Raw genomic sequence first — 19,851 nt, forward strand, 5'->3', positions numbered from 1 at the left:
TACGGGGAGAAGGCTGGAGAATGGGGTTGAGAGGGAGGGAAAGATAGATCTGCCATGATTTAAGTGCGGAGTAGACTTGATGGGCTGAATGGCCTTATTCTGCTCCAAGAACCTATGAATATCCATTTATATAAGTGCAGGGATGAACTGCAGATGCTGGTTTACACTGAAGAGAAACACAAAATGCCAGAGTAACTCACTGGTTCAGGCAGCACCTCTGGAGAAAAGGAATAGTTGACGTTTCAGACCGCACCTCTTCTTCAGACTGGTACATCTATCTCTATATATATATAATGCATCATTGCTATAAATCACCAACAAGCACCAAGACCTGGCTTGGCTAGTGATGAGATCCTGTACCAGATCCTGTACCATCAGAATCTTACTACTGAAGCAGGCGTCCCAGGGACAGCGAGCCATTGTCGTCGTATTGTGATCAATTTATTAGCCTGATATGTAAAAACATACAAGGAATTTGATTAGCCACAGTCGTACCAAAAAAAGCAAGACACACTCCGACATAAAAATTAACATAAACATCCACCACAGCGCGCTCCACCACATTCCCCACTGTGATGGAAGACAATAACAGATTATCTTCTTCCCTCCTTTTCTCCCGCGGTCGGGGTAGTCAAATCTTCCGCTGTCGCGGCGATCGAAGTTCCCGCAGCTGGCGATCGAAGCTCCCGTGGTAGGAGCTCCCGAATGCGATCCCCAGCAGAGGGACCGCGAGCTCCACGATATTAGGTCTGCAGGCTCCCACGGTTGGAGCTCCCGAATGCGATCCCCAGCAGAGGGACCGCCAGCTCCATGATGTTAGGCCGCAGGGCGGACGGAGATACGATACGGAAAAAGTCGCATCTCCGTCGAGGAAAGAGATTAAGAGAAAGTCCCCCGACCCCCCCCCCCACATAATACTCTAAAACATACATTTAACAGACCAAGGACAACAAAAGGACGAGACAGACAGTTGTCAGGGCTGCCATCGTACGGCGTCACCCGATCGCCCCGACGCATGGTTCGACTGCCCCGACCGTGGGAGAGTAAAGTGGAAGAAGATTGGACTTTTTTGCCTTCCATCAAAGTGAGGAATGTGGGGAATCCACTGTGGTGGATGTTTATGTTAACTTTTATGTAGTTGTGTGCCTTGGTGCTTTTTTTTTAGTATGGCTGTATGGTAATTCACATATCACTGTACCTCAATTGGTACACATGACAATAAACAAACCTTTGAAACCATTTCTTTGAAAGCATGTTCAATTAGTTTCCCTCACCTGCTACATTGAGTGCAAAGGTGCCTGTTTGGTGTCGAGGCTGTGAGATCGGTATTGTGCTTTGGATCTGTTCCGGGCGACCAGTGCTGTAGTTGACGAGGTAGAAGACTTGGAATCTGTATCTGTCATAGAGTGATACAGTGTGGAAAGAGACCCTTCGGCCCAACTTGCCCCCACCGGCCAACATGGCCCAGCTACTCTAGTCCCACCTGCCAGCATCCCTCCAAACCTGCCCTAGTCATGTACCTGTCTAACTCCTTGTTAAATGTTGGGATAGTCCCTGCCTCAACTGCCTCCTCTGGCAGCTTGTTCCATTCACCCACCACCCTTTGTGTTTTAATAATTGTGGCAACAATAACAAGAAGGCATTTACAAGAATCTAATAGTGTATTTAATACAGTTCTGACCTTTTACATTATCCATTATTATTTTAAATTGCTTCCAGGTTATTTCCACCCTCAGCTGATGTCCAGCTCCCATTCTCTATCCTTGGGTGCAATCCTGACCCCTCTGTTAATTCCCCACAGTTGGATCTAAAGATAGACACAAAGTGCTGGAGTACCTCAGCAGGACAGGCAGCATCTCTGGAGAGAAAGAATGGGTGACGTTTCGGGTCGAGACCCTTCTTCAGACTGAAAATCTCAAGGCGTTGACCAACAAGTCGCCTGTGAGAATAAAATGCAACATTTACGGACCTGGGCTCTGAGACTAGCGGACAACCCTTCCACGCTGCACAACTCTAGTGACAAGAGACTGCAAGATGTACGTTGAACAGCTGCCGATTATTCCTGCATCACCTTGTCTGGAGTGGTGACCTCCTCCATCTTTAAGAGACAGGCTTGCATTTCTAAAACACCTTTCATGTCCCTTTCAGGATGTCCCGAAGTGTTCCACGGCCAACAAAGTACTTTTCTGATGCAGCGCAGGAAGTCTCAGCTGAAGGTTGGCATTTTTGACAAGACACTATTTACAAACGCCAGCAAGACTTTCGCTTGCCGACACATTTGTTCTTTAAAACACAAATGGAAAAGTTGCAAATCGGTGCTGGCGCAAATAGGCCGGGGAGAGGCGATATTTATTTGCGGCGTAGGGAGATAGGGTGGAGCTATGAGTTGGTGAGGTCCTGACCACTGCCAGTGATGTCCAAGGAGTGGAGTCCAGAGGGAAGGCCTTGGTCAGGAGACCCGCCAAGCGGGGTTGGAGAACTTGATGTTCCTCTCCTTCGCCCACTTTGCGAAGACCGTCTTCTCCGTGATGAACCTGTGCCCTCCGTAACGTGCGTTCTCATGCATGTAATATTCCCTGCACTCCTCCTGGCTACCGGGCTCATAGTAATGGTACGGGACATTTCTGTGGCCTTCGGTCCTGTAGGCAGGAGAGAAACACACAAGCTTATTTTCCCCGGCTAGATGTCTTGCAAGAGTTTCTTGCTCCATGAGATTTTTCCACGAGCAGTAACTCTACTCAATAACCAAAGGTCTGTAGCCATCTACAATACACGGTGCCTCAGGAAGGCCGTCAGCATTCACAAAGACTCCTCACACCCTTGCAATAGTCTGTTCGAACTTCCACCATCCGGCAGACGTTACAAGACCTTCTATGCCCGCACCTCCAGACTTAGGAACAGCTTCATCCCCAGAGCTATAGCTGCTCTGAACCGGCCCTGCTGAGTGCCCACCCCCCCATAAACTGCCTCCCTGCCTCCTCAATCTTGTTTCTCTGGGTGTCTAAATTTTAGTTAATTAAGTTATTACATCGGATGGAAGCTGCATTCCAAATCTCGTTGTATCTCTGTGCAATGACAATAAAATATATATTATTATTATTATTATTATTGCTCTGGTATTCTATTTAATTTGCATGTTTATGCTATAGTGTTTTATCTTTAATGGTTTAATGTTTTATGTTTTATTCTTAATGGTCTACTGTATGTAGTGTTGTTACTTGCGAGTGGAGCACCAAGGCAAATCCCTTGTATGTGTACATACTTGGCCAGTAAACTTATTCATTCATTCATTTTAGGGACGACAGATGGCACAATGGGCTAAGTGTTCGGCTGGCAACCGGAAGGTAGCCGGTTCGAATCCCGCTTGGAGTGCATACTGTCGTTGTGTCCTTGGGCAAGACACTTCACCCACCTTTGCCTGTGTGTGAGTGTGAGTGAGTGATTGGTGGTGGTCGGAGGGGCCGTAGGCGCAGAATGGCAGCCACGCTTCCGTCAGTCTGCCCCAGGGCAGCTGTGGCTACAGAAGTAGCTTACCACCACCGAATGTGACTGAGGAGTGAATGAATAATGCGATGTAAAGCGCCTTGAGTATTAGAAAGGCGCTATATAAATCCCATCCATCATTATTATTATTATTCATTCATAACCCAAGCTAATAGGATAATGTTTGGTACTTCTGGGCCACACAAGCTGTTCTCTACAATCATACCTACCCCACTCCCACCCTACAAGATCCTATGGCACCACTTCAATACACAGGGCAATAGACAATAGGTGCAGGAGTAGGCCATTCGGCCCTTCGAGCCAGCACTGCAAGGGAGATACAGAGTGCCAGCTACAGTATATATCCTGCAATAATGTTACTAAACACATGTGGACCAGCCAAACTTGGGTTATTTTCTTTGAAAGACCAGGGGTTGAGAGACCTAATAAAAGTATGTAAAAAAAGAGGCACAGATAGGGTAAGTGATGGCCAAAGTGGGACAGGCCCAAGACCCTGGCACGATGCAACGTCTCACCTTCAACAGCAACAGAAGCAGCCAAACGATCGCCAAGCTCGGCCTGGACCTCACGGCCGTTGCGGATCCGGATCCGGATTCGGATCCGCCCCGACTCCTACTCCCAGAGCGGGGCCAAGACGATTGGAGATGGACACAAAATGCTGGAGTAACTCAGCGGGACCGGCAGCATCTCTGGAGGGTGACGTTTCGGGTCGAGACTGAAGAAGGGTCTCGACCCGAACCATCATCCATTCCTTCTCTCCAGAAATGCTGCCGGTCCCGCTGAGTTACTCCTGCATTTTGTGTCCATCTTCAAATGATATCACGCGCTCCAGAAGGCTGTGCGGACGCATGATGACACGTGCGACCGTCGCGCGTCAGTCACTACCGGCCTGTCACGTAAATGACGGCCAAGTGTGACAGGCCCTTTACAGCGCCAGGGACCCATGTTCGATCCTGACTACGGGTGCTGTCTGTACGGAGTTTGTACATTCTCCCCATGACCTGCGTGGGTTTTTTTCCAGGATCTTTGGTTTCCTCCCACACTCCAAAGACGTACAGGTTTGTAGGCTAATTGGCTTGGGGTAAATGTAAATTGTCCCTAGTATGTGTAGGATACTAAAACAAAACAAAAAGAGGGTGGTGGGTAAATGGGACGCACTTGGGAGAGGCGGTGGGGCTGAGGGAAGGAGTGATTCATGGGAGGTAATGGTTGTCCTCTGTGGTACCTGCAGTAAGTGTCGTTGATCATTCCATAGACGTGAATGCTGCTGCAAGCCTCCATCGCCAGGATGAAAGTGAACCAGCCAGTGCTGAGGTACGAGCCGGACAACACCCTACAACACAGAGAACAAGGTTAACATTGGAGAGCAAGTCTGGGGAACTCTGACAGAGACAACACCATGCTGCCAGAGGAGGTAGTTGAGGCAGAAACAATCGCAACGTTTAAGAAACAGTTAGACAAAAATGCTGGAGAAACTCAGCGGGTGCAGCAGCATCTATGGAGCGAAGGAAATAGGCAACGTTTCGGGCCGAAACCCTTCTTCAGACAGTTAGACGGGTACATGGGTAGAAGATAGACACAAAATGCTGGAGTTACTCAGCGGGACAGACAGCATCTCTGGAGAGAAGAAATGGTTGACGTTACTCCAGCATTGTGTGTCTACGTTCTAGGACAGGGGTGGGGAACCTGCGGCCTTCTAGGCCATTAAGTGCGGCCTTTTGAATTTTCTAGAACAAATCCTTTTATTTTTATTAATATGTTTTTGTTCGTCTTTTATTATTTTAATTTTAATCTTAAAATGAACGTATTTAAAATACCAAAGAGTAAAAGAGATTCAACGAAATAATCCTCCCCGACTGACGGCCACAATTAAAACATTAGTAAGTCACGAGGGCTATTTTAACACCTGTTATGCTCATGATTTAGTTCTTTTAAAAATATATATTTTTATTAGAAGCAAACATATTATGGTAAAGTATAGTTACATATTATAGTAAAAAAAACTTTTCATATACATCAATCATACATTATTAAAATGTTCAATTGTCGATTAATTCTGCTTCTAGTGTTTTTTTATGATTTAGTTCTAATGCGACTCTAGAATGTACGTTAACCTCCCACAAAAAGTAGTCACAACAAAGTCATTAAAAGGTTAGGTAACTTTAGAATTAACATTTTTCTTTCCATTTTCTTTAAGTTAGTACATGGTGGTTAGAATTTTACAAAATAATGTACATTTTGAAGTATATCTAATTGAAGTTTCTTGGATGCGGCCTTGTTAGATTACAGCTAACTTAATGGGGCATTCCAACATGAAAAGGTTCCCCACCCCTGGTCTAGGAGTTGGTGTCTCCACTCTCAGCGGTTCTGTTTTAGCATCAGTTGCAGTCTTGCTCTCCCTACCTGTCTTTCCCAGTCTCTCTCTTGAAGGCGATATCGCAGAGCCTCATCTGTTCCTCTGTCAGGGTGTAGATCTTGGCGGCGGGGAAGTGATTGTGGACAGTGCGGAGCATGTTGTAGATGATACCCTTGCCGTCGCGCCGCATGTTACGCTGTGGGCCCCAGAAGACGTGGAAGGAGCTGTTGAGGCCGGAGAGGAAAGCTCGTTGACGGAGCAGCAGCGGGGTGCTGGTGTGGGACACCACTCGCACCGTGGTCTTGCTGCCCACGTCAGACTCAAACCCCTCCGTTGGAGCGTTGTTCATCCTCCACACACATTCCGACTGGTCGATCTCAGCTCCCAGCTTCATGCCCAACATCTGCCCAGAACTGGAGATGATGCTGCACTGTTGACAGGCGAGGTCCAGTGGCTGGAGACAGAGAGAGAACATATAGAGTCGTAGAGTGATAGTCTCCCGACATGTCCCATCTACTCTAGTACCACCTACCCACGTTTGGTCCATAACCCTCCAAACCTGTCCTATCCATGTACCTGTCTGAAGTCTAAGACTTTGCCTCCATCACAGTGAGGATGTGCTTGGTGAACTCACTGTGGTGGATGTTTAATTTGTGTTTATTGTATGTTTTGTTTTTATTGGTTCTGTGTATGACTGCAGGCAACATAATTTCGTTCAGACCGAAAGGTCTGAATGACAATAAAGGAATCTAATCTAATCTAAAAAGTCTTGACCCGAAACGTCACCCATTCCTTCTCTCCAGAGATGCTGCCTGTCCCGCTGAGTTACTCCAGCATTTTGTGTCTATCTTTGATTTAAACCAGCATCTGCAGTTGTTTCCTACACTATCCCATGTACCTGTCTAACCGTTTCTTAAATGTTGGGATAGTCCCTGCTTCAACTACCTCCTCCAGCAGCTTGTTCCATACACCCACCATCCTTGTGTGAAAAAGTCACCCCTCAGATTCCTATTAAATCTTTTCCCCTTCAACATAAACGGATGGGGTACCATCCCAGGGGGCAATTCTGCCTTCCCAGGGGGCTAATGTGTTGATTCTGGATTTGTACATATTTGTTCTCATTGACTGACTGTGTTTGGTTCTGTTCATCATTTGTTGTTCATAAATAAGTGAAATAACATTGTTATGTGCTATTAATTTTGCCAGAAGTAAATGGGACAAAAAAGGTTGGGAACCCCAGAGCTAGTGTAACTCAGCGGGGCAGACAGGATATTTGGAGAGAAGAAATGGGTGATGTTTCGTGTTGGAGACCCTTCTTCAGACCTGCTCGGCTAGCTATCAACAGCAGCCTCGTTCATAGTGTGGACAGCACAGAAACGAGCTCTTCGGTCCAACTCCACCCTGCCGACCAAGATGTCCCATCTAAGCTAATCCCATCTGCCTGCGTTTGGCCCATATCACTCGAAGCCACGCACCTGTCCAAGGTGATTCACGGACTCACCTGCTGTTCCGGGAGGCTGACGTAGCCTCGTAGCAACTTGCTGTTCTGACCAAAAGCACCGAAGAAATGGCTCAGGCCGCCAATGGCCGGTTTGCCAGCCAGCTGCGAGAGCATGACGGGATATGGAGACAGGTGGATGTAGTGGACCACAGCAACAAGGAACGACACACCTCCGATCACACCCATCGCCAGGAGAACATTCCGCTGGGAGAAACAAAATTAGTTTGATGTGCATGAAGGAACTGCAGATGCTGCTTCAAACCGAAGATAGACACAACATGCTGGAGTAACTCAGAAGATAGACACAGAAAGCTGGAGTATTGAGGGAGTGCCGCACTATCAGAGGGGCAGTACTGAGGTATGCTATCACCAGGGGAGTGGTCCTGGTATGGGCTGCACCGTCAAGGGATTGCTATTCCTATCAGAGGACAATGCTGAGGGAGTGTTACTCTATAGGGGGGCATTTCTGGGGGGACGTGACTGTTGGTGATGACACATGGCTGTGTGCGGTCCGTCGGGTCTAGGAAAAGGGGCCGTGCCACAGAGAACTTAGAGAGACCTAGTGGGGTCGGGACCGTGGAGAGCTAAGAGGGACCTTGTCGGTGTGTGCGGGGGGAGGTGAGGGGGGGGGGAGCGGAAGAAAGGGTGTCGCCAAGAACGAGGAGGGACTAATGTGACTCTTGTAACTCGACTACTTTTGTAACTTTGTTGGCGTCAGAAACTTGGCAACTCTTTTGTGCATTGTATGCAAAACAAAGAATTTCACTATACCTAAGTACCGGTGGCAGAAAAGTACCGTTGAATCATCATTGAATTGAATGATAATAATAATAATGATGGATGGGATTTATATAGCGCCTTTCTAATACTCAAGGCGCTTTACATCGCATTATTCATTCACTCCTCAGTCACACTCGGTGGTGGTAAGCTATTTCTGTAGCCACAGCTGCCCTGGGGCAGACTGACGGAAGCGTGGCTGCCAATCTGCGCCTACGGCCCCTCCGACCACCACCAATCACTCACACACATTCACACACAGGCAAAGGTGGGTGAAGTGTCTTGCCCAAGGACACAACGACAGTATGCACTCCAAGCGGGATTCGAACCGGCTACCTTCCGGTTGCCAGCCGAACACTTAGCCCATTGTGCCATCTGTCGTCCCGATAGCACAAATACTTGGGGCCGAGTGGCCTGTTCTTGTCCTATGGCCTTGCTCTGTACAGTACAATTGTGAGTACAGGTGATGACCGATTAAAAGGCGTAGCTTTACAGATATAAGAACATTTCTGAAAAAATGTAGAAGACCAGTAGCAGACCTCCTGAACCGTGCATGAAGGAACTGCAGATGCTGGTTTAAATCAAAGATCAACACAAAAAATCTGAAGTAACTCGGCGGGTCAGACAGAATCTCTGGAGAAAAGGAATAGGTGACATTTCGGGTCGAGATCCTTCATTTTCGCCTGGTTTTGTGATATAAACGCACTGATAACAGAGAGCTTTTGATTCCATGCAGCAACAACGCTCATCACTCATAGTCAGGAACTCCTGATAGCAGGAACACTATTAAACAGATTTTGACGCAAAGATCGGCAAGAAGATTTTAACAGAGAGAATTGAAGAGGGAGAGAGGGAGAGAATTGGAGAGGGGGAGAGAATTGGAGAGGGGGAGAGAATGGTTGAGGGGGGTCGATTTTGACAGCTGCTGGACGTGATGAATAATAGTACTGCCACCAGTGGTGGATCAAGTAAATTCAGGGATGAGCAAGAGGCCACAAACACACCAGCCAAGGGAAGGCAGTGGGTTACGGAGCTGCAGCAGATTTCAGAGGCAGGGAGAAGCAAGACAATGGAAGGATTTGGAAACAAGGATGAACATTTTAAAACCAGGATACAGTGCAAGTCAGGAGTGAAAGGGGATCAGGACTTGGTGTGTATGAAGGCATGTTTGCTATTGCACATAAACTAATCATTTTCTTTATTAGTAGCTACCGTTTTCTTCTCATCCTTGGCTTCAGCGGGTTGACAGACATAACTGGAATGATGGGCAGGAAGCCGGCAGCTTGACAAATAGCACCATGCTTTAAATGTAGTGGATGCAACGGCAGCACAGAGATACATGCAAATCATCCTTGCCTGCCCCGTTGCCCTGTCTCTGATTCCAGCTGAATATAGAAAAGGGAGAGAAGGAAAAAAAATGCATTTACCTTCCTCTGAGGACAGACCATCCTCACTCCACTGACAGAGCTTTGTGCAAAGAGCAGAGGGGATGCGCTTGTGATTATAAAAACTAGCCCTCGCCGACACACACAGGGCCAGCTATGTACTCAAAGCACCGTTCTCGCTGGTGAAACCATGTCTGATCTTATCTCTCCCTCCCTTCTCTCTCTCTCTCTCTCTTTCCCTCCCACAGCTCACTTTCCCACCTCCCCCATGTCATGTGACTGGGAAGAGGCCAGTTTCAGTTCCATTAGCTGCAGGCACCAGTCTGAATTGCAGTTGATGATTTCTAACTGTGCACACACACACTGGCTTACACACACAGGCACGCACATACATGTACAGTGGCACACAGGCATACACACACGCACAGGCATGCACAGTGACACACACAGGCACGCACACACACAGGCACGCACACGCACAGGCACGCACATACATGTACAGTGGCACACAGGCATACACACATGCACAGGGGCACACAGGAACACACATGCACAAACACACACAGGCAGACACACACAGGCAGGCACACGCACACACACAGGCAGGTACACACACACACAGTGGCACACAGGGACACACATGCACAAACACACACAGGCAGACACACACGCAGGCACGCACACACACGGACAGGCGCACACGCACACACACGGTCAGAGGCACACAGGGACACACCCTAGTGATTTAGAGAGATATAGATGCCTCATAACTTTGTAATACCTCTATCAAATCACCCCTCCGTCTCCTTTGCCCCAGAGATGACAAGCCTATCCAAACTCTACCCATTAGATCTCCAATCCAGGAAACATCTGGTTGGTCTCCTCTGCATTCTCTCCAATGCAACCACATCCATTTTCTAGCATGGAAAAGAAATGCACATCATATTAATCAGTGTGTGTAAAGTTGTCAGCGTGTCAGGCAGCATTAGAACAGGAATAGGTGACATTCCAGGTTGAGACCATTCTTCAGTCTGAACACGATGGGGACCTCGGTATGTTAAGAAAGAATAGGCATAATCGTGGAAATAAAACTGTTTCAGATAAAATTCCTGAGAGGATATTAGAAGTGATTTCTGAGGCAGCATCCCTGGAGAACATGAAATTATTGGCATTTCAGGTCAGGACCCTTCTTCTAAATGATGTTGTGTCATTGACCCTTTAAAATGTTATCCCACAGGCTGAGCATAGCCCGCATTTTCTGCTTTTGCTATCAAGCAGCATATACTTACCATTAACCTGCTTTCATGTGCCAAATGTGGCTTTTGGCAGGAACAATGCGTTCCAGATCTTAATGCAGCCTTGGATCAAAGGGTCTCGACCCGAAACGTCCCCCATTCCTTTACTCCAAAGATGATGTCTGTCCCGCTGAGTTACTCCAGTATTTTGTGTCTAGCCTTGGATCAAACATGGATGAAAGAGCCGAGTTCAAGAGACGAGGCGAGAAAGGCAACACTTGACACAAGACAACATTTAACAGCCGAGAGCGAAAAATCAAACGACCAAACACATCAGAAGTGTTGGAGTCATATCTTGCACAGGGGAAGATAATGTGGTTGTTGGTAGTCAATCATCCCTGTCTTTGGATATTACTGTAGGCGATCCAAGAGCAGAGTCTGAACCTATCCACCTTCATCTTCTTCATCAATGGATATGCAAAATCATATTTCTCCTAAAATTAAAGAGGAACATACTTAATAGAACATAAAAATTAAAGAGGAACATACTTATAATAATAATAATAAATTTTATTTAATGGGCGCCTTTCATACATCTCAAGGACACCTTACATAGTAACATACTTAATAGAACATAGAATACAACAGAGGAACAGGTCCTTCAATGCCCAATATCTGTACCCAACATGATAACAAGACCAACTCTTATCTGTCTGCACATAATCCATATCCTTCCATTCCCTGCTTATCCAAAATTCTCTTAAAAATGACAATTCCATCTGCCTCCACCAATTTCAGCAAAGCATTCCAGGCACTCGCCACACGCTGTATTAAAAAAAACATGCCCTGCCCTGCACATTTCCTTTGCCCATCTCGCCTTAAAGCTATGTCATCTAAACTAAATCTAATATTTGTAGAAACAAGGAACTGCTGTTCAGGTTAATACACAAAAGGAAACAAAGTGCTGGAGTAACTCAGGCAGCATCTTCAAAGAACATGAATAGATGATGTTTCAAGTTAGTATTTCACCATCTTATCTCATATCTTATATGGCTGAGTATGAAATTCTGCTGATAATGATCCGGTGATGTGTATTGAGGTCCCATCATGTTATTAATTGCACATTGTTATTATATCTTCTTCCACTTAAAGATAACTTGGATAATAATCAAAATTAAAAACATGTCTGTGTAGGTTGTGCAAAATATAAGCTAACCCTGTTAAATGTAATCACTGCTAATATCCTGCCAACCTCCAATATCCTCTCCAAGGATTATATCTGAAACTTTTATTGCTACAACTATACCTATTCTCCCTTAAAACGTCGAGGCTCCCATCACTTTCAGACTAAAGGGTCTCGTCCCGAAATGTCATCTAGCCACGTTCTCCATCGATGCTGCCAGACCTGCTGATTTACTCCAGCACCTTGTATCCATTTAGTATTTGCTTTTTCCATCCAAGGGAGAAAAAAAGGTTGACTGTGTCTATCCTATCTATGCCTCTTTTATTTAAAACCCCCCATATATATATAAATAAATAAACAGATAAATATATATCTATATAGATATGTATCTCTATCTATCTATATCTATCCATCTCTCTCTATCTATCCATCTCTCTCTATCTATTCATCTCTCTCTATCTATCCATCTCTCTCTATCTATCCATCTCTCTATCTATCCATCTCTCTCTCTATCTATCTCTCTCTATCCATCTCTCTCTATATCTATCCATCTCTCTCTATCTATCTATCTATCTATCTATCCATCTCTCTACTACCATCACCATCTCGCTATCATCTCTCTATCACATCTCTCTCGTATCAGTCTACTACCATCCTTCTCTCTCTCATCCACTCTCTAGCTAACAATCTCTCATCGATCTATCTATCCATCTCTCTCTATCCATCTCTCTCTATCTATCCATCTCTATCTATCTATCCATCTCTATCTATCTATCTCTATCTATCTATCCATCTCTCTCTATCCATCTCTATCTATCTATCCATCTCTATCTATCTATCCATCTCTATCTATCCATCTCTATCTATCTATCTATCTATCTATCTATCTATCTATCTATCTATCTATCTATCTATCTATCTATCTGTCTATCTATCTGTCTATCTATCTGTCTATCTATCTGTCTATCTATCTGTCTATCTATCTGTCTATCTATCTGTCTATCTGTCTGTCTGTCTGTCTGTCTGTCTGTCTATCTGTCTATCTATCTATCTACCCCAATGCATACTGAACCTGGAGGCATTCTGCAGCTGATCTGCCGGGTATTATGTGTGTTTCTTGAATTGCAACATGCACTTTTCCCGCGCTCGCAGGGGAGCATGCGCACACCGTGCTGGCCAGCAAGTCCGGAGTGCACATGCGCGGACGGGTGTGTCTGACCGGGGTGAGGGGGGGGGGGGGGGGGGGTGCGCGCTCCCGCCGTGTTGCGCGCGCACCTGGCCTCGTGCACGCGCCGCTGACCAACGGCCGTTTGGGCACGAGAGGCTTTGGCCGAGAGAGGGTCGTCGTGTGGAGTGTTGACGCCCTTCAGAGGAGCAGAGCGCTCCGTCAGGGGTGGGACCCACGCACTTATTCGCAATAAACTCTTGTCCATAGAGCTTTAAAAAAAAAGGGCAATCTATCTGGTTCCATGCATATCATCCTCTTCAGGGATTTTGTTTCATCTGAGGCAGTTTTATTACCACAACAATGCCAATTCTCTCTTGAGACGAAGAGCCCCTCCCATCCTATTCTATTCCAGGCTGCATAGTTAAGACTGGACATCAGAATTTAACAAATCACAAGGCTATGGGATCAAATGCAATTGCACACAAATTGGAATAATCAATGATAAAGGGGCAATGATTGGACATTCAATTGAGTATCTGGTTTTCTGGATGATATAGAGAAAGCTAAAACCAGGGTGACTAAGTGATCCTTGTACGGGTGTGTATGGAAAATGCATACATTAAGGGTGTTCTGAAGTGTTAGTTTTGTTGCAAATCAAAAAAAAAATCTAAAAATAAACCTGATATAAACAAAATGCTGGAAATCTGAAATGATAACTGTTTCATGTTCCACAGATAATGTGAGTTGAGTTTTTCCAGCATTTTTCATTTTTCAGATTTACAATTTTTGCATCTTTTAGAACTAAACTTCTATAGTGTAGGATGTGGTACAGAACTTTGTGATTGGTTCCAGTAAGAGTAGTAATCATTCTTTTCTGTGCTACCTGTGTTCTTTTGTCTGTTACTTTCTCATTATTCTGCAACTCATTGACCAGTTAACTTTGTTACTTATCCCTATGGTCATCCTGTCTTTAGCCCATGAGAGACCCACTCTTTCCAGTAGCTTAACAAGCTTTTTGGGGCTCCTTTACCATTCTGATGAAGGATTTTTGATATGAAAGATATTTTTCTCTTTATCTTCTCGCAGATGCAGCCTGACCTGCTGAGTTTTTCAAGCATTTTCTGTTTTGTATTTTACCAGATCAGGAATTCACTTGTTACACATCTGGGCTTCTCCCCTACTCTAAAGATGCTCTTGAAAACCCACCTCTTTGTCCAAACATTACTAGATGTGCTGTACCATCTCTTTAAGTTGGATTTTTCTGATTTTGTTGCACCTAATTTAAATTTGTTAAAGGCTCTACAGAAAGAAAAGTTGTTCATTTTAAAGTAGTTGTGATTCAGATTGTGAGTACATGTGCAGCAAAATATTTTTTCTGATATTAGCTAGCTTGTTTAGTTTATTGTCATGTGGTAAAGTGAAGAGATTTGGTTGTGTGCTAACCAGTCAGCGGAAAGACAATGCATACTTCAATCGAGCCATCTACAGTTTACAGATACCGATAAATGGAATGATGTGAATAATGTTTAGCGCAAGATAAAGTCTAGTAAGATCCAATCAAAGATAGTCTGTGATTTTCCATTCTGGTAAACTTCAGTACAATCTGGTGTTTTATTTTTGTATTGAATTGTATTTCAACCATTGAGCATTTAATGCCAAGGTGCAACTAAAGGACGTGTGGGAAAGAGTATTTTAATCATTTGTTTTAAATGGCTAGACAAAGAAACCAGCTTGGCAGTCTTGTGTGTCAGTTTTACATACGTTCACTCTCGATGAAGATGGTACTAATAGGGCTAACGTTTGTCTCCCATCATTAATTGCTTCTGAGAATATTATGGTGGGTGGTGGTTATCTTGAATTGCGTAGTCTGTGTGGTGAAGACGCCCCTGTGATACAGTATGTGAAGAAATCTAAGGATGAAGGATACAACTCCAAGAATATGGCTGAGATTATGGTGTTCCAATGAAATATTTCCCCTTTAAACTTTAAGGAAAAGATGATTGGTGTGAATTCAAATACTGGTAAAGAATAGTTGAAAATAGCTGGTGATGGTAATTCAATGGATTAGCTAGGTTGTAATAAGAACATCCACTCGAAATGAGAACACAATAGATAATGATTAAACTCAAATTATTGTCACAGCTATTCCTTTTAGTTAATACACACCTTGAATTTATTACAGAAACAAGAGCAATCAAATAATAAGTTCTTGTAGTTAATATGTGACATTCTTTCTTTACAGGTCAAATTTGAGCTATTAATGTTTGAGGAATAGTATGGAGCCAAGTGACACAGAAATAAATATTGGACCAGAGGTAGGTACTTTGTTACTGAACTGAAATATATTTATTTTAGACTGAACTTTGAACATTGCTTTAGAGTTGGTTGTACATGTTATAATTTCTTCCTCCTGTTTTACTAAATTCAGCTCCACAAGGATCTCGTCACTCATGTACCCTAAAAATAGTTTATTTTACTGTGTAGCATCTTTTTTTAAAATAGTAAATAAGTGTGTTGGAGTATTAATATGAAATAACATCCAATCTAGAAACTCTGCTAGATCAGCACTACCAAAGTCCCATGCATGGTGGATGGGAGCCCTAAGAGCTAAATCTCTCTCCTGAAAACATTCCAGTGAATTGGCCTCCACTGCCTTCTGTGGCAGAGAATTCCACAGATTCACAACTCTCTGGGTGACAAGGTTTTTCCTCATCTCAGTCCTAAATGGCCTATCCCGTATTCTTAAACTGTGACCCCTGGTTCTGGACTCCCCCAACATGGGAAACATTTTTCCTGTATCTCGCCTATCTAATCCTTTAAGGATTTTTTATGTTTCTATAAGATTTGTTAGTTGTTAACTTTAAATTTGAGATTGAGGGATTTTTTTTGTTTACTAAATGTTAAGTAATATGGGGCAGAGAGCAGCCATGATTGTATTGAGATGGACATGTTGAAATTGCCTCCTGACATTACTGTATTCCTTTGCACAAATTAGTTCCTATATTACAAATTAGTTCCTATATGGCCCCTATATTACAGTGACAATTTGTAAAAAAAAAAGTTAATATGGAGAATTATTCATGAAACTGGTATGGGTGGGCGGATGAAATATGCTAAGTGTTGTGACAAAAGTCCGTATCTATTGTTGGGTGGTACACCCACAGCTGGCTAAATTTCTGTATTTTTAACCTAAAATTTCCAGAGAAGTCCATCCGTGGCGTCCATAGAAAATGGATCTCAGAACCTCGGGAAGAGCTTCGATGCTGTTGTATTTGATGTTCTCAAGGTGTCCCCAGAACACTTTGCAGTAAGTAGAAGTTACGGTGGGGGAGAGGGAAGGAAGAACCAATGTAATGAGCTGGATATGGGGTGTTTCAGTGTGTTTGGTGCCAATGAGATACTGAAAGAATTGAATCCAAAGAGCTTTTGTTAAATTTCCTCAGAGAATTGTTGGGAAATATATCAAATATGAGTGATTAATCTCTCAGTTCCTAAACTGAACATATTTCCATTCGTGTAATACTTTTAACATTGTCACTGCAGACAAGATGTAAATAAAAATGAATCATAGTCACATGGCAGTGATTTGGTCCACCATACCAACCAGTTGGCATCCTTCTATATTTATTCTGTTTCCGGCACTTGGCCCTCTCCCAGAGATGATACATTTCTGGTGTTATTGTTGTGTTGTATAGAGCACTGTGCTGACTGAAGAGATCCAACACATTGTGTCAAGGATGGACCCTCAGTTCTGGGTACAAGTGAGCAGGATGAGTGCCTTCCGAATGGAAGATGTGGATATTTTAATGGCTGGGTTTTTCTCCAAGTCTGTGCAGAGCAATCTCCCTTTGTATAAACTTATTTAACTAAACAAAATACACATCCTGGAAATACAAGAGAATGCACATTCTGGAATCTTGAGCAAAAAACAGAGCTCTGGAGGAACTCAACGGGTCTGTGGAGGGAAATAGACAGATGAAGTTGCGTGTCGGAGCTGTAATCAGGCTGAGCAGGATCTCCCAGGCTTATGAATGTCTGAATAAAGACAAAGTGCTGAAGTAACTCAGCAGGTCAGGCAGCGTCCCTCGAGAACATGGATAGGTGAGGTTTTGGGTGGGGACTTTTCAGAATGTCTGACTTGGGTACAGCCTGTATAAATGAATGAGCATTTGGGAATCTGGCGGGAGAGAGATGTAGGACTGCAGGCATCTTCAGCACTATGGGAACTTTCTTCACAGCTGTATTTCTGAGTTGCAAACTGGGTTGCAAACAGTTTTCTGGAATGACCTGGGGAGGAATTGTGTGGCTAATGAGTGTAGAAAAATGAGAATTGGGAAAGGGGGCTGGAAAATGAAGGCAGGATAAAACAAAATGATGGAGTCGTGCAGATTCCAAGAAAAGTAGCTTGGTTCTGTACTTTTAAAGCCTTTTGCCCGGGGCAGAATTTCGAAAGGCTTGGTGTTTAATGAGGAGAGGAAGTAGCAATTTGTAGAGCACTGGCATGGTATCCATCTGGTTGTAAAATGCTACTGCTGGTATAACGTGGAATTAGCTGGGTTGTTTCTTGCTGATGTGTTTGGCAGCTTTGCTGATTTGTAAAAGGCTTCTGTTTGTGTTCCACATTTCATGTGTTTTGCCTGTAGCGATGCCTGATTCTCTTTTACTGTTTCAGAGTCAGATCACATTGCTGGACATTACTGTCTTCAAGTCCATTCAGCCCGAGGTACGTTCCACATCGGGGAAGGGCGGAGTGACCATTGTCCAGAGTGTTGGAAAGATGTATTGGCGGTGACCCGCTACAGCTTTTAAATTAAATTGGTCTGTGAGCATTTTTGACGAGGCCAGGATTTGGTGCCCATCCGTGGAATGCACAATGGAAAATTATTTGAAGGATGTGGGAAGGAGTAAGGAAATGGGTCTAAATATAGAAATGTTCTCCACGAAAACAGCATGACGATGTTATGAACAGCCTCTGAGATTCTGTAATCAAATGGGTAAATTTGAAGCAAGTGAATTGCAATGCACATGAAAGTGAGGTAATCCATCGTTTTATCCATTTTATCATTCAAAGAGTACATAAATTGGGGAATAGCTGGATACAACAGCCAGAGAAACCTGGGAGTCTGAAATGTCATTCAAATGTTTTTTGGCAGAAAGAGAAAAATAATGAAAAAGGCTGGTGGATTGCTGGCCTTTTTCTTTGGAGGAGTGGAATCAACTCCTACACCCTTTTATAACCTATCACTCCATTGATGATCAATGAACCTACTGACCTGCACATTTTGGAGGAAACCAGAGCATCTTGAAGAAGTCATGTAGCCAGGGAGAACTTGCATACTCCACGCAGACTGCATGTGAGGTTAGGACTTAACTGGGTTGCTGGAGCTGTGAGGCAGTAGCTCTACTTGCTGTAACACTGTGCTGCTTGCACATTTGTTCCATGAGCATTTTGGTTAACATTTTTAACATTGGTTAATATCTCATCGTCATGTCACATTACTCAGTCCCAATGTTGAGTGCATATCATGCGTATCTGATGAAGAACTGATCATTGTCTTGATAAATACGATGGTTTGTGTCAAGTGCTACTCAGCTGTGTAATAATATTAGTGTTTTCTAATAGCTAATGCCTTTATTATGCAGTTGCACCTTGCAACTTCAAATGATAGCACTGATATATTCAATGAAAGTAGTTTGGAGGCTGATTCTTGCTTACATAAATATATCCTGTATTAACTATATACCCTGTGACTCTGCTCCTCTTCCCATAAATCCATCCAACCTCCTATCACACACCTCATGTCCCATCCACAGCAGAATCTGCCGATTCCACATTGGTTCTAATGTGCCTGTTAAGACTAATTGAATTATAAAGTAATCTTCAATCTTGAGCGACTCCAGTGAAGACGAGTTACTCCAGTGTGACGAGCTAGTTACTAACAGGCCATGGTTCTTCCCACTTCTTACATTTGCAACTACTGAGTAGCTTGAGATGGCAACAAAAATGTAATTCCACCTCTAGATTTTGTTCAGTCACACTGATGTGTTATGCTGGTAAACCTTTTGCCTACGCGCCCACCCAAACAAACACCTCCTGCTCATCTTGTGGTGCTCAATTACCCTCATCAGCCACCTCGGAGCCCACAGAACTAACTTAAATATGTCATTCTTAATTCTGAGGAAATACTTAAGAAGAAGAAATAATAATAAATTGCTAAAAGCCCTGGTAAAATAGTCCTCACTATCTGCTGGGTTTAGCACATGTAGTTCGGAGTACCTAACTTTATAAATTTGCTGCTGCACCATTTAATCTCGCCTGTATTTCCAACACCTGTTTCTATTCATAAGCAATGTTTTTAGTTTGAACTTGATATCTTGTTTTTATAGCAGCCTTTAAAGCAGTGTTAGGCCCTTGATCCACAGCTAAGTGATGGTCAGCTGCCAATCCAGATGTTGATGTTTAAATCCTGTTCTGGAAATCCTGGTGCTGAATAGCTAAAACTGGAAATTAGTTTAAAATAAGTCTCCAAATGCTTAGTGTTTGGGAATCTCTTGGGCAATGGTTGAGGAGAAACAGAACACATTTTAAAAGCCAGTTTACTGCTTCAATCAGTCAGTGTCTCAATCATTCACTAAATTTGATCCCTAGATTATGCTCGCTCCATAAAGGACGAATAAATACCTTTCCTAGTTTGGGTTGGTGTTTGAAGGCTTGGCAATAATGGTAGGGGTTGGTGGTTGT

General features: G+C 43.8%; 2 protein-coding genes across 4 annotated transcripts in view; one reads left to right on the plus strand and one right to left on the minus strand.

Moving 5' to 3' along the window:
* Positions 1 to 1,642: 1,642 nt before the first annotated feature.
* Positions 1,643 to 10,931, minus strand: LOC116966130 (alpha-N-acetylgalactosaminide alpha-2,6-sialyltransferase 3-like). Of its 3 annotated transcripts, XM_033012316.1 has the most exons (6): positions 10,813 to 10,931; positions 9,351 to 9,523; positions 7,362 to 7,565; positions 5,908 to 6,314; positions 4,730 to 4,837; positions 1,643 to 2,639 (listed from the first exon to the last, which is right to left on the minus strand). In XM_033012316.1, the coding sequence occupies exons 2-6, from the start codon at positions 9,486 to 9,488 to the stop codon at positions 2,450 to 2,452; spliced, it is 1,047 nt and encodes a 348-aa protein (XP_032868207.1). In that variant the 5' UTR covers positions 9,489 to 9,523; positions 10,813 to 10,931; the 3' UTR covers positions 1,643 to 2,449. The 3 variants fall into 3 exon arrangements, with proteins under 3 accessions (XP_032868207.1, XP_032868208.1, XP_032868209.1); XM_033012317.1 differs by lacking the exons at positions 9,351 to 9,523; positions 10,813 to 10,931 and adding an exon at positions 9,566 to 9,775; XM_033012318.1 differs by lacking the exons at positions 9,351 to 9,523; positions 10,813 to 10,931 and adding an exon at positions 8,133 to 8,177.
* LOC116966127 (ras-specific guanine nucleotide-releasing factor RalGPS2-like) overlaps positions 8,998 to 19,851 on the plus strand; it is a 49,120-nt gene continuing 38,266 nt past the window's right edge. The window contains exons 1-4 of the mRNA XM_033012313.1: positions 8,998 to 9,288; positions 15,352 to 15,424; positions 16,312 to 16,416; positions 17,782 to 17,832. Coding sequence (XP_032868204.1) covers positions 15,386 to 15,424; positions 16,312 to 16,416; positions 17,782 to 17,832 — 195 coding nt within the window. The 5' untranslated portion in view covers positions 8,998 to 9,288; positions 15,352 to 15,385. The remainder of the gene's footprint in view (positions 9,289 to 15,351; positions 15,425 to 16,311; positions 16,417 to 17,781; positions 17,833 to 19,851) is intronic.

Source organism: Amblyraja radiata, chromosome 35 (genome assembly GCF_010909765.2).
Source record: "Amblyraja radiata isolate CabotCenter1 chromosome 35, sAmbRad1.1.pri, whole genome shotgun sequence".
In the NCBI taxonomy this organism is placed as follows: Eukaryota; Metazoa; Chordata; class Chondrichthyes; order Rajiformes; family Rajidae; genus Amblyraja; species Amblyraja radiata.